Source organism: Festucalex cinctus, chromosome 6 (genome assembly GCF_051991245.1).
Source record: "Festucalex cinctus isolate MCC-2025b chromosome 6, RoL_Fcin_1.0, whole genome shotgun sequence".
Taxonomy (NCBI): Eukaryota; Metazoa; Chordata; class Actinopteri; order Syngnathiformes; family Syngnathidae; genus Festucalex; species Festucalex cinctus.
This window is the reverse complement of record NC_135416.1, coordinates 783,180-797,542: the sequence shown is the minus strand read 5'-3', so window position 1 is coordinate 797,542 and position 14,363 is coordinate 783,180. Positions and strand designations below refer to the sequence as shown.

At 40.7% G+C, this 14,363-nt stretch overlaps 3 protein-coding genes across 7 annotated transcripts in view; 1 reads left to right on the top strand and 2 right to left on the bottom strand.

Moving 5' to 3' along the window:
• col9a1a (collagen, type IX, alpha 1a) overlaps positions 1-1,252 on the bottom strand; it is a 17,521-nt gene extending 16,269 nt beyond the window's left edge. The window contains exon 1 of the mRNA XM_077523610.1: positions 1,147-1,252. The gene's annotated coding sequence lies outside the window, so the exon portion shown is untranslated. The remainder of the gene's footprint in view (positions 1-1,146) is intronic.
• hyls1 (HYLS1 centriolar and ciliogenesis associated) lies at positions 552-10,078 on the top strand. Of its 5 annotated transcripts, none has more exons than XM_077523612.1 (13): positions 552-736; positions 1,219-1,273; positions 1,512-1,643; positions 2,116-2,217; positions 2,389-2,453; positions 3,259-3,398; positions 3,470-3,525; positions 6,421-6,554; positions 6,628-6,673; positions 7,435-7,489; positions 8,232-8,313; positions 8,385-8,411; positions 9,301-10,078. In XM_077523612.1, exons 2-13 carry the CDS (start codon positions 1,240-1,242, stop codon positions 9,439-9,441), a joined length of 1,014 nt encoding a protein of 337 aa, XP_077379738.1. In that variant the 5' UTR covers positions 552-736; positions 1,219-1,239; the 3' UTR covers positions 9,442-10,078. The 5 variants fall into 5 exon arrangements, with proteins under 5 accessions (XP_077379738.1, XP_077379742.1, XP_077379739.1 ...); XM_077523613.1 differs by lacking the exon at positions 552-736 and adding an exon at positions 807-1,075; XM_077523616.1 differs by lacking the exon at positions 1,219-1,273 and having other exon boundaries at positions 553-736.
• mrpl4 (mitochondrial ribosomal protein L4) lies at positions 9,491-14,363 on the bottom strand. The gene is made up of 9 exons (XM_077523617.1): positions 14,140-14,363; positions 12,966-13,047; positions 12,727-12,901; positions 12,589-12,640; positions 11,420-11,537; positions 11,225-11,331; positions 11,042-11,151; positions 10,659-10,732; positions 9,491-10,284 (listed from the first exon to the last, which is right to left on the bottom strand). The coding sequence occupies exons 1-9, from the start codon at positions 14,188-14,190 to the stop codon at positions 10,139-10,141; spliced, it is 915 nt and encodes a 304-aa protein (XP_077379743.1). The 5' UTR covers positions 14,191-14,363; the 3' UTR covers positions 9,491-10,138.

Sequence of the window (14,363 nt, the reverse complement as noted above, 5' to 3'; positions counted from 1 at the left end):
AATATGGTGCAAAAGTAACTTGTAAAAAAATTGTAGAAAAAAAAAAAAGCCTACATTTTTATCTGTAAAAGTCGTGATTTGTACCTGTAAAAAAATCGTACATATTCTTTTTTCATACAGTTTTTTTGGTTTTGTTTTGTTTTAATTACATTTTCTTTTTTTTTTCTTTCTTTTTTTTATTGTTCAAAAAATTGAACCGGTAAAAAAAAAAAAAAAAAATCTTAAAAAAAATGTACCTGTAATTTTTTTTTTTTACCTGTAAATAAGAGGGTGTGTCCTAAAAAAAAATGTATGTCAAAAAACACATTTTCTTTTTACAGGTACATTTTTTTTCGATTACATTTTCATTATTTTTTTTTTTTTATTTATTTTACCTGTAAAAAAATATTTGTACATAAAAAATTACCTGTAAGAAATGTTTTAATTAATTAGTTAATTAATTACTTTTGCACCATATTTATCTCCATATAATTTGGGGGGATAACGTACCAAACTGAAATGTTCAAACGCACGCAATATTCGGCGTCTTTTTGAGTCGTGGGAAAGCAGTAAAATGAATCCAACATGTTGCTAACGTCTCCAGCCACTAGTGGGCGATGAAGCAACTGCCTTTTCGCCCACCACCGCCGGCGAAGAAGAATAAGAATGCGTAGAAGAAGAAGGAGCGTCCTTTTTAAAAGCTTGTTCGCTTAACCGTCGTACGGTTTCCTTGGTGCGGCTTTGTGTTGACTTAAAGGTAACGCAAAACGTTGAAAAACATAACAAGAACAACAGGCGGTAACTATTTTTTTAAACGACGTTTGACGTGCTTGTTCTTCGGCTTTTTTTTTTCTTTCAACGCGGCCGCGTGAGACAAACACAAAACAAAGGTCGTTGCTGTTTTAAGCGTCACAGAGGGGCTCTTTAAATATTTCAAATTTGTTTTGGATGTGATACATCATGTCAAAGAAAATAAAGGTAGTCTCAAAGTGTTCACGGCGAAATAGCCCAGGCAGGAGAGTTGCTGGTCACGGCAAAATATCCACTGCCTTTGGGATAATACTGGAAGTTTACGGTGGCAGTTTGGGATTTACAGGTGGTCTTAATTTGACCGTGTGAATGCACAACTTTTGAATGAGTCTGTGCTTTTTTTTGTCTAACAATTACCTGGATGACATCATTTACATCCCTGAAAGTTTTTCAGGACGTTCGCTTGTGTGCTCTCTGTGACTCCTGCAGGATCTCCGCGTCGACCTGCTGATGGCCACTTGCTGTTTGATCAAGACGAGAGTTGGTTTGTCTTGGTTTCATGATTGACAACAGCACGATGAAGAGAACTCTTGATATACCAATGATAGTTGAAGTATTGTAGGACATGGTGTGGCCGATTTAAAGGAAAAAGATCAAATTAAGATCACCTGTCTGTAAAACTTTCGTGCATTTAAGCTTCATCCTGAAATTTCACCAGAAAATCTCAAATTCTCTCAACGTAGCAGCTTCAAGTATGTAATAATGAACGATTAAATGTTCAGATATTCCATCCGGCTTGCCTTGCGACCATTCCATGGACAACCTGGACTTCTCTGAAGAGGAGATCCAGCAGCAGTTGCTGCTGCTGGGCTACACGGACGTCCCCCAACACAGACTGCGAGAGTTCAAGCGAGGTGAAATCCGTCTTTCAAGTGTCGTCCAGCACCACTTTTGTGGCACAAATGGATTTCAATTATTAAAGTTGTCAACTTGTGATCTTGTAACTTTGATATTTGAATGCATTAGATGGCTGATGCAAACAACAACAAAAAAAAGTTGAAATGTTTTTGTCACCTGGTGTTTGTTCTGTCTCGAATCCCTGATTCTGATTGGCCCATTTCTCCAAATTCTTTATTTATATATTTTGTTGACGAATGAGCACTCTCGTTTTCAAAGGCACTTTTGAATGGTTTGCTGTTCATGCTGTAAATGTTTCAAATCATCAATTGTCAAAATGAACGAATGAATATTCGACCATGTTAACTCGAGGCAAAAGAAAATTGTTTGAGTGAAGAATAAGAAACGGTGAAAACGAGGTGACGTGCGTGTGCGCATTCAGGTGCTTCGTTGTCCAAACTCATGAGAATTATTATTTTCTGTTGTCAGATCTGGAACAGCTGATTCAAAATGGCGGCCTGCCCAACGCGCCCGCCATGTCCGCCGACGACAAGGTGGCGCCCAGACCGCCCGCCTTCACCAAAGAGAAAGGTGAGTGCGGACGTACCTGTGTGATTAGATTTCTTTCTCGTGAGTGGAAGCTCGACCTGGATGTGAAACGATATGCTTGTGTCTCAGACATATTTGTCTGCGGCTGTCTAATTCATCTGTATCTCGGAGTGCGTGTGTCGCTGTGTATAACATGTTGGTCGTGTTTTCCAGTGAGCCCGCATGACGCGGGCACATCTGCGAGCTTTTATCTACACGACGCGCAGCGTGACACACAGGTCAGACATTCCGCTTGTGAAAGAAGACTTGATATAAAGAGAAAAAAAATCATATTTTGTGATTATATTGCAGCATTATTTTATTTTTTTAAAGGCAAAATTTTGCTTAAAAATCCGTCAATTTTGGTTACATCTCATCTTAACTCATTGACTGCCATTGACGGAAAAAGACGTCAAATAATGCATTTTTGCTGGGCTGGCAGTGAATGTGTTAAACACGATGTGCCAATATATTTTGTGATTATATTGCAGCTTCCTTTTTTCCTTTTTTTTTTGATTATATTGCAGCATCTTTTTTTTTTTTTTTTTTTTTTTTAAATTATTTATTTATTTATTTTTTTACGGCAAATTTTGCTTAAAAATCTGTCAATTTTGGTTACATCTCATCTTAAACATAATGTGCCATCATTCAACATGAACTTTTATCTTGGAACATTTGGATACAGATCATGTTTAATTCTATTTTATTTTATTTCATTTTTCTAATATGCTGCAGGCCAATAAACATGTTTTGTAACAGGTTACAAATGGTCCCCATGCTGGACGTGGGACTCCACTGGATTATACGTTTATGTACTTGCGTATCAGATTCATCTTTTTTGTTACACGTCGGAATGAAATTGTTCATTACACTAAAATCTGATGACTTTTGCTAAGTTAATATCAACCGATTTGAAATTGTCCCGCCGATCGATCGATCGGTCAGGTTGTAATTTTGACATCGTCTTCACACGCTCCAGCGTTTTTTTCTCAGTTATGTTTTCTTGCGTCAAGCACGTTATCGATTCCCGTGACGCTCCGGCAGGTTTTGAGTCGGCATTCTGATAAAGATGGCCGCATGGAGCGCCACCACCGGGACGCGCTGGGGAGTTACCACAGCGACGCAGCTCACACGTTGGTACCGGACACCCGCGGAAGACGCTTCATCAAGAGGAAAGTCCTCAGGTGTGTGATGATGATAATAATGATAACAATAATGACATGAGGCTGATGATTTCTTTCTTTCTGTTGAGCAGGAAGCGTGAAGGACAATCGCTGGTGTGCGACGAATCCATCGACAGCCGAGATTCTGGTAACATTTCCACTTGTTTGCGTTTTCTGTTCGCATTACGAAGCACTCGCTGCTCATTTCGAGCATTTTAATCGCAACGTTTACAGTTTGTAACGCGAAGGAGCTCAGTAAACCGTCGACCTAATCAAGTGGCCGTCGATTCAACAAATCGGTTTGGTCACTAAAGGCATCAAACGGTTTCAAAATCAGCTGGCAGTCGCTCATCACGTGCTGCTGTTTACAGATGAGAACATGACATTTGAAAAATAATAATCTGTTTTTACATGCAATTTGCTATCATGAGTTGTTGCAATAGTTTCATGCAATTTCTTCATTTTGATATAAAGAGTAGTTGCAGATTTTTTATTATTATTATTTTTTTTGTGCACTGTCACAAAAGAACACGAAGGCTCGTCTCACATTTGCCAAAAAGCATCTTGGTGATCCTCAAGACTTTTGGAGAAACAGTCTGTGAACTGATGAGTAAAAAAAAAAAACTATTGAAGATAGATTGTAATGGCCAGTGTGATGGTCTTGGGGCTGCTTTGCTTCCTCAGGACCAGGACGACTTACCGTGATGGCCAGAAAAACATGATTTCTGCCAGAATTAGCAGAAGATCCTGTCGGAGAACGTCCGGCCTTCACTTTGTGCTCTCAAACTCGAATGCTGTTGGATGATGCAGCACGACAACATAGCCCAAACGCACCAGCAAATCCACCTCAGAATGGCTCCAAAAGAACAAACTTACAGTTTTGGAGCGGCCAAGTCAAAGTCCGGATTTCAATCCAATTGAGATGCTGTGCTGTGACCTTTAACAAAGACGTGGTCCAAAATTTCCTCCATAGACTTGAAAGACTTGTCGGCAATTATGCAAATGGTTGAACTTTGAACTCACTACTATCCTCAGGGGGCAATTACTTTTTCACGTTGGGTCAGATAGTGATTATATATATATTTTTTTCATCCTTGGTAAATCCAAAAAAAGAACACAGAAAAGTGAAGTATGCATGTGTGATCCTCCTCGCGTCCTGCAGGCGGCGCCCCAGTCGTCCATGCTGACATTCTTCCGGCTAATCAGCTTAGCAGCGTCTTAAGAGCGCCGAAGACGTTTGTCTCCACCTTCGTCCTCTCAGCTCGCTCTGCACGAGGACGACATGTACCGAATGTGCCAGCGGCGTGATGACGGCTCCCTAAGCCCCTCCTCCTTTTGGTCCAGCGAGGAGGAGCCATCGAGCGACGAACACGACTTTCCAAAAGCCCGACCCGGAGAGGACGCCAGCGACGAAGACGCCAGCGACGAAGACGCCAGCGACGAAGACGCCAGCGACGAAGACGCCAGCGACGAAGACGCCAGCGACGAAGACGCCAGCGACGAAGACGCCAGCGACGAAGACGAGGGCCGAACTGCGGAAGATGCCAGCGGAGAAGATTCCCCTTGTGAAGAAAGCGGCGATGAAGACGGCGACGACGATTCCCGCAGCAGCGACGGCGCCTCCGCGATGACGTCCGGTTCCGGCTCCTTGAGACCGGAAGAGCGGGCCGGTTTTGTCGAAGGTTCCCAGATGAGAGACGATGAAGAGGTTGAGGGCTTTTATGAGGATGCCACTCTTGTGGCAGAAGACAAGAAAGCGGGCTGTTGCGGAGGCAACGTTCCTCGTGAAGACCTGAAGGAAGCAGAGAATCGTCAGTCTCGCTGCGGTCTGAACGCTGACGCCGGGAGTGACGATGACCGAAGAAGACAACCAGAAGACCGCTGTCAGCTCCAGCCTGACGCGAGACGTGAAGATGAGAAGGAACTGGAGGACTTTTACGATGATCTCCAACCTGATGATGAGAAGAAACCAGAAAAGGACCATTGTGATCGCCACCCTTCCACAAGGGGTGAAGATAAGAAACCGGAAGTGGATCATGCTTCTTTCTCTGACCTCCACCCTCATACCAGGAGTGAAGATGACCAGAAGAAACTCGGAATGAAACCAGAGGACCACTGTGATCTCCAACCTGACACGAGAGGTGATGATGATGATGATGATGATGAGGAGGACTTTATCTCTGATCTCCGACCTGATATCAGGAGTGAAGGTGACCAGAAGAAGCTAGAAATGAAACTAGAGGACCTTTGTCATCTCCAGCCTGACACGAGAGGTGAAGTTGATGATGATGATGACTTTTTCTATGATCTCCAACCTGATGATGAGAAGAAACCAGACGAGGACCATTGTGATCTCCATCCTTCCACAAGGGGTGAAGATAAGAAACCAGAAGAGGATCATTCTTCTTTCGCTGATCTCCAGCCTCGTGAAGATGACCAGAAAAAACTAGAAATGAAACCAGAGGACTATTGTGATCTCCAGCCTGATATCAGAAGTGAAGATGAGAAGAAACCAGAAGAGGATCATGCTTCTTTCTATCATCTCCAGCCTCGTACCAGGACTGATGATGAGGCCCAGCGGTCTTTCTCCGATCTTAACCGTGACACCAGAATTGAAGATGACGAGAAGGAACCAGAGAAGCAGCCGACCGACTGTGATTCTCTCAACATCAAGCGTGATGAGAATCCTGCTGAAGATGAGAAGACGCCCGAGAACTCGACGTGCGATCTCCACCGTGGACGTGGAGACGTCTGCGACGAGGAGCCCCGATTGGACGAGGATGAAGCGGGCGAGGGTGACGTTGAGTCTGACGAAAACATCAAACGGGGTACGTGAGATGTTGCGATGATGTCATCATTGGTGGCCACTTCTGCTCTGCTTCAGTGAGGTGTAAAGTTCTGTCACTGCTCCACTGTCGAATTCTCCGTCATCTGCAAGGGAACGTTAAACTCGTCGGCTTCATTGATTGGCGTTTGATTCGCGACCGCTGATTGGTCTGTCATGTGATGTGGTTGTGTGAAATTGTGTTCGGACGTTCCGCAGATTGCTCCAGTTTGCTGTCGGGTCGTCTGTCCGAGTTGCGCTTACACGATGCGGAAAACGACAAAGCCAGCGTCCGGAGCGACGACACGGACGGAGTCTCCCCAAGCACATTTGGCTCCTTTGTCACGCAATCGGTACGCTCATTTATTTTTGTCGAAACACTTTCAGAATGAGCCGGTCAGTTAAGATGTCGTCGTTTGGTTGCAGACACGAACGAGAAGCGAAGGCGACTTGCGCATCAAAGCCAAATCTTGTAAGTCTGCTGCCGTGTTCAAGAAATCAAGTCGAAACCGGTTGGGTCGCTTTCGTGAAATGGATCATATGCAGATGTGAAATCGTCATCGCCACTTTTAATGGATGACGTTTCATCGAAGCAGTTTGGCTGTTTGTGATTCGTGGGACTTGTTGAAGATGCCCACAAACGACACGACAATTATAATTACAGTTTTGATTATTACACTCCACAATGACAAAATTGGCATCATCTTAAACAAAAATAAAAGATGATTAATATTGATTTTGAATTCTATAAGTGTATCTATTTGCACTAATTCATACAAATGTACAATGCTTGGAGCTAATGATTTACACTGGACAACTTTTTTTTTTTTTTTTTCCCAATTGCCAACGATATTCATCAACCACTTGTGATATTTTTTTGAAGTTCTAGTCTAGATGCTGTTTAGTCAATTTTCATCACACTAACCTTCATCTTTAAACCAAACAAATTTGTGCTCCCGAGTCAAAATGGCGTCTGTTGCTCTGAGTTGGCTCGAGTGGTTGATAGATGAATATTTTTGACAATGAATTTATGAGAAGTAATTTGGGGACATCCAAAATATGTGAAACGAAATCAAGCAGCAGAACAAACATGCAAACTGCAGAAACACCCACGCAAAAAAGACGTTTGAACTTTAACACGGATGAAACACGGATTTTGTTTTTTCTATTTGATGTTTTTAGGCAATGAGCAAGAAGTGAGGATGTTTAAAATGTTTGTTTTTGCTGTTTCAGTCATCCGACCGGTCGTGACGCAGCCGACCATCAAGAAGATGGACCCGGTGGCCAGGTGAGACCTCGGGACTCCTCGTGGTTCGGGATAGACCGATTATCGTGCCGATATTTGGCATTTGGGACGAAAATCGTCATTGGCCACTTTTTGAATCTGAAGGTCGATAAAGCCGATATCTGACTGAGCGGTGAATATTTGCCAGCGTAGCGAATTTGGGCTTTTCATCAGAGATTGTGAGATTTTTAATTGACACTTTTACGCATTTTTGGACAGACAATTTTTCACTGTAAAAATCTTCTGAAACGTTTTACCAACCTTAACAAAATTCACGTACAATTTGTCACTCAGTGACATCCAGGGAACTTTTCATTTATGGATCGATTTAAATTTCCACTTTATTTAAAAAAAACAAAAACAAAATAGGAACTCACTACACTTTTTATTTAAAAAATATATAATAAATCAAGAAATTCTGTTGACATTTTTAGCAAACTTTATTTGCAGTACACATTTTTAGGGATGTATTTACCTGCGTATTTTATTTAATTTATTTTTGTTTAGCTTAACACGTTAATGACCCTGGAAGCTCACTGCAATTTTTGAAAATATATTTTTTAAGCAAATATCAATATAGTACAAAGAAATTTTTTTTTTTTTTCTGTTTTACTGCTAATGAATATCAGCTTGAAATATGTTATCGGCCTTCTTGACTACTAATAATTTGTATCAGTTTATCACTACTTGTGGTACTAAAGAAAAGACGGGATTTTTATTTTTATTTTTTTTTGTCGCTCGGCAGATATTTCCAGTACAAGCAACTGTGGGACGAGTTCAAGCTCCCCGGAGAACGAGATCACCGGGAACTCCGCTGGGAAATCAGGGTAGGAATTTTTGGAATTTTTTTTTTACCCCACTTTTGAGTTCATCACGATTTGTCTCCGTGTGATTGCAGGAGCGACTTGCGTACCAGCCGCCAGCTGTGAGTAAAAATCTGCCTTTCACGTAGTTCTCAAACTGATGTTTTTTGTTGTTGTTTTTTTGTTTGTTTTTTTAAACACATATAGTGATGGATTTTTTTTATTTATTTCTTTCTTTAACGATGTATAGTAAGGCATTGTTTTTGTTTTTGTTTTTTTTTTAAACATGTATAGTGAAGCATTTTTTTTTATTTTTTTTTTACGATGTATAGTAAGGTGGGTTTTTTTGTTTTTAAACGACCATGTATGGCTTTTTTTTGTTTTTGTTTTAATGATCATGTATAGTGAGGCGTTTTTTTTTTTAAGACATTTTTGTTTTTTTTAACCATGTATAGTAAGGCTTTTTTTTTTTTTTTTTAACGACCATGGGCTTTTTTTTTTTGTTTTAATGATCATGGATAGTAAGGCGTTTTGTTTTTTTTAAAAGACTTTTTTTTTTTCTTTTTTTTTAACGACCATGTATTGTAAGGCTTTAATTTGTTTGTTTTAATGATCATGGATAGTAAGGCGTTTTTTTTTTTTTTTTTTTTTTTTTAAGACATTTTTGTTTTTTTTAAACGACCATGTATTATAAGGCTTTTTTTGTTTTGTTTTAATGATCATGTATAGTAAGGTGTTTTTTTTTTTTAAGACATTTGTTTTTTGTTTTTTTTAACCATGTATAGTAAGGTGTTTTTTTGTTTTGTTTTTTTTAATAACGTACCAGCCGCCAGTTGTGAGTAAAAATCCGCCTTTCACGTAGTTGTCAAACTGATGTCCGTGAGCGGGAGCTTGCCTCAAACAATTTTGCCTCAATGGCGGCTTTCAATTTGTACATAATGGGGACGGGTCCGACCCCCCCACACCACACACCACACCAGAAAAACTCCTGACGCAGGTTTGTGTTTTTAGCCCAAAGCTCGTCGGACTTTGGTGGCCAACCGCTACGTGGTCCCCACGGACAAGAAACGGTCGGATTTGCGCTGGGAAGTGCGCAACCTGATGGCGCACCCCGACCCCGACCCCCCGCACAAGTTCACATTCCCGTTTTGAGGACCTGCAAGCTTGCTGGGGTTGTTGTTTGGTTTGGGTTTTTTCTTCCTTTTAAGGGACAACAAGCAGCAAAGGCAAGAGATGAAAAGGAGTTCCTCATAATGATCATTTTTTACATGTATAAATTATTTTTACATGGCAACAAAACGGGAAAAGTGACACAACAATAATGGAGACAAGTTGCAGGACAATACAAAGTTCATTTGTCATGTACAATGAAAAAGTAAATTTTTCTACTTGCTTGTCGACTGATGTCGACTGTTTAAAACCCCACAAAACAGGTGAGCCATGATTGGCCGACTTACTTGGCACAAATGGAAATCAATCTTTTTTTTTTTTTTTTTAACAGATGTGTTGCTTTTAAATATGGTGAACATGACGAAGATATTGTGGCAGTTTGAATATTGCGAAATCGCCCTTATCGTTACAAGTGCAAAGGCATGACGATGCAGGAACAGGAACAGGATGTGAGATACGAAAAAGCTGGAACAAATACCTCATTTTGACGCGCAGGAATAGAAAGAACGACAATGACAGGAACAGGAACATCTCAAGTTTGTGCATCACTTGCAGCCATTCCTGCACTTTGTTTGTGATCTCCTTTTCTCATCACCAAAATAAAACTTTTATTTTGGTTTGTTTTTATCATGACTTTTTATTAATCAATACACACAAACGCACAGACGCAGGAGCAGGTTCAGGGCAAGTCGGCGTAGGGCAACTTAAAAGGGTAGAGCGGCGTGTAGCGCCGGTCGTGCCAAAGCAGCTTGTCCTCCAGGAAGCGCAGCGTCTCCAGCGTCACCAGCAAACCTTCGTGCTTCAGGAGGCTGTGCACGTTCAGACCTGAACAGGAACAGGCACAGGAACAACATTTCAGGTGAGGCCACGCACGACAGGTGAATTGATCAAACACGGAGGCACCGCAAGCAAGCGAAGTAACAATATGCACAAGAACGGCACGAGTGAAAGCGGGCAGGACTAAGGAACAGGAAGTGACAACAGAACAGGAACGTAAAAAAGCACATCATGTCTTGCTTGGGAAAAAAACAAACAAATAATTAGCCTGCTTTTATTGAGTACGACAGAAGACAGGATGTGTGGTCAAAAAAACAAAAACAGGAAGTGGAACAATCCCAAGCAGGAACAAGTGTTGGGGGGGAAAAAAAAAAAAAAAAGTGTCACCGTGCAGGAGCAAGCGCACGTTTAGCTGCTCTCACCGAGTGCTGGAATGAGGTTGACGGTCTTGAGGTCGGCCGTGGCCTTCAGGATGTTGTCGGGAAAGTTGTCACCGCTAAAAGAAGCCCGCACAGGAACAACACAAGAATTTGAAAAGGTCCGACAAACGACAACCGAAAAACAACAGCAGTAAAATGACAAACGGACACGTGCTCCTCTTTGCTTTTTACTATGTGAAGCCTCTTGCAAGGCAACAAATGCTGCCCTCTGCTGTTGGATTTTGACATTTTTTTGCCATATTGCCTAAAAAGCTCGTCAAACGAAATGTAAGAATGATGAAAAAAAACTTGTGAATACTGTGAGAGGAGGAAAGGTCACGTTATATATCATCAGATGTTGAAAAGTTGCTAAGAACAAAACTCACACGTCAACGATGAGCAGCGTCTCCTCCCATTCTTTCAGCTTGATGGCGTCCAGCAGGTCCCGCGAGTCCGGACTGGAGATGTCCAGCGAGTCCACCACGTGAAGAAAACCCTGGACCAAAAAACCGCTTGAATGGAGACGACTCGTCTCGTCACGTTAACGGTCAACACGCACGCGTCCTTACCTGGGCCACTTTGGAGCTCAGGGCCACTTTGAGGCCCAGCACGCGCACCTTCATGGGCAGCATGTAGTAGTAACTGGTGGGCCCCCGGGGGCCGTGGGACACGCCCCCTGACGACCACGTTGCAGCGGGTCAGAACGGCAGTCAAACAAAAGAAAAGACAAATGTGGGCGGCAAATCCAAGGCGGAGCGACTGACCTCCCCTCCACAGGGGCGAGCGGATGCTTCCGTGGCGAGCGCGCCCCGATCCCTTCTGCTTCCACGGCTTGCGGCCGCCGCCGCGCACCTCCGACCTCACCTTGGTGTTGGCGTGACTCTGACGCGCACAAACCAGGCAAAAAGACGACTAGTAGTAGTAAGAAGGCCTTTTTTTTATCATGTATATATATATTTTTTTTTAACCATGTATATAGTAAGGCCTTTTTTTTATTATTATTATTAAAAACGACCATGTATTGTAAGGCCTATTTTTTTTTTATCATGTATAGTTGTTTTTTTTAACCATGTATTGTAAGGCCTTTTTTTTTTTAAATAATGTATAGTAAGGCGTTTTTTTTTTTTTTTTTTTTTTAATAACGTATAGTAAGTTTTTTTTTTTTTTTTAAACCATGAATAGTAAGGCAGGGTTTTTTTTCTTTTTAAATAAACAAACATGTAAAGTGTTTTTCTTTTGTTTGTTTGTTGTTAAATAAATGAAACGATCATGTATAGTAAGGCATTTTTTTTCTTTTTAAATAAACGAAGATGTATAGTAAGGCTTTTTTTTTTTTTTTTTTTTTTTTTAAACAACCATGCATAGTAAGGCCTTTAAAAAATAAATAAATAAAAAATAACAACCATGTATAGTAAGGCTTTTTTTTTTTAATGATCATGTATAGTAAGGCGGTTTTTTTTGTTTTTTTAATAACGTATAGTAAGGCTTTTTTTTTTTTTTTTTTTTTTAAACAACCATGTATAGTAAGTTTTTTTTTTTTGTTTTGTTTTTTTAAATGACTATGTATTGTAAGGCTTTTTTTTTTTTTTTAAACAACCATGTTTAGTAAGGCGTTTTTTTTTTTTTTTTTTTTTTTTTTTTAAACTACCATGCATAGTAAGGCTTTTTAAAAAAAATAAAATAAAAAATAACAACCATGTATAGTAAGGCTTTTTTTTTTAATGATCATGTATAGTAAGGCGTTTTTTTTTTTAATAACGTATAGTAAGGCTTTTTTTTCATGTATAGTAAGGCGTTTGTTTTTTTTTTTTAATCATGTATAGTAAGGCTTTTTTTTATTTTTTATAACAACCATGTATATAGTAAGACGTTGAAAACCAAACAAAAGATCTCCTGAGCCCGTGCAGGCGCAGGAAACAAGGCGGCGGCTTACGATGCGTTTGAAGTTCCTCTGCCACACTTCGACGCTGTGCAGGATGTCCAGTCTTGACGGGAACAAAACAAAAAAACACCTTCACGTAAATGTAGCATTTTTTGTGTTTTAACGCACGACGGCGATCGTTGGGCGAACCTGGGCGGGACGGCGAAGACGTCGGGATGCAGCTCGGCCACGCCCAGCGGGTGGTCGCCGTCCCGTCCTTCCACAGCGTCCACCCACAGACGCACGGCGCTCCGGTGGGCGGGAATGTCGGCGTCGCAACGTCTCAGGATTGGCAGCGGGCAGTCGGGCGGGGGAGGCGGACGTCCTCAAAAGCGAGAAAAAATGAACAAATAAATAAATAACATTCCGTCACGTTCGCGGACACTCACTGGTTCTTGGAGGGTCTCGCAGGTTGGCGGGCAGCAGCAGGTTGGGCGGAAGGACCTTGTCACCAGCCAGCGAGGACGCACACTTGGAACAACAACAAAAACAAAAACACGGTTTGCACTCAAGCTGTTCGACACAACGGTACATAAAATCGCTAACACGATAGAAACCGTCCAGCGTACGACGTGATCTGCTCTCGATAGATCGACTTCGCCTGTTCGGGACTGTTTCGAAACACTCTTGTGGTCATCCAATGACGAAATCCCTTCGAAGCTTGTCAATAAATAATTTAAAGTTAATCAATATAAAATGAATCAACTGTTTTCGAATGTCAGCCTCTCAAAGAAAAGCATCTTTTATGGTTCATATCGATTGCTTGGAGTTAGGGCTGCTCGATTATGGGGAAATAATAATCACGATCATTTTGGCAATAATTGAAATCACCATTATTCAAACCATTATTTTTTATTTTTTTTTGGTCCAAAAGGAGAACATATTTTAGTATTTAAAAATATTCAGAACAATTTAAAAACAACAACAACAACAACACTATAATTCATTATGTAAGTTCCTTTTGGGCAAAACAGAATGTAGAATAATATATATATATATCCATATATTTATAATAAATATTTATTTAGTTATTTATGTTGGAAAAAATTATAAGTTGGAGTGCAGCAGGACATTTATTTTTTTGGTACATAAACAAGAAAATGTTTTGATGTAAAAAAAAATAAAATAAAAAAAAAATATATAGTATATATATTATTATTAATGATAATTTTATAGGATGATGCTGATTTTGTAATTGCGGAGTGGAATAATTGTAATAATTGAATTTGGATTCAAGTGCGTTATTAGTATGTTGCCATGATCTTATTAGCTAACTTTATTCAGGTGGTGACTCTGCATTTCTATACGCACATTTACTACATGCTTATACTTTATTTATTTTTTGTAACAGTTTTACACCAAAACAAGGTCCAACTTCATCTGGATTTATTGAAGTCCGTGTCTGACTGACTGTCTAACTTTACAGCCGCTAATTTACTCTCCCAACACGTCAACATTGTAGACACTTTTTAATCAATATTGTATTCCTGATTCTTAGACTACATGACATGAAGGTGTATCAATATTCTTCAAACCGACAGACAGACAGACAGACAGACTCACCCGTTTCGTGGCTCCTCTTCCGCACAGCAGCAGAGAAAAACGCAAAAACATTTTTAATAGCTGTTTTGATGAGTTGATGAACGAGTGTCGTCGCTGTCCTGCCGGTTGGCTCGGAAAGTCCCACGGGAAGAGCGCCTTGCTTTTTCTTTTTTCTTTTTTAACCGACCACCGGTCGGTGACCGTCCATCAGTCGCGCTTTGTTGTCGCGCCTCTTGACAAGTCGC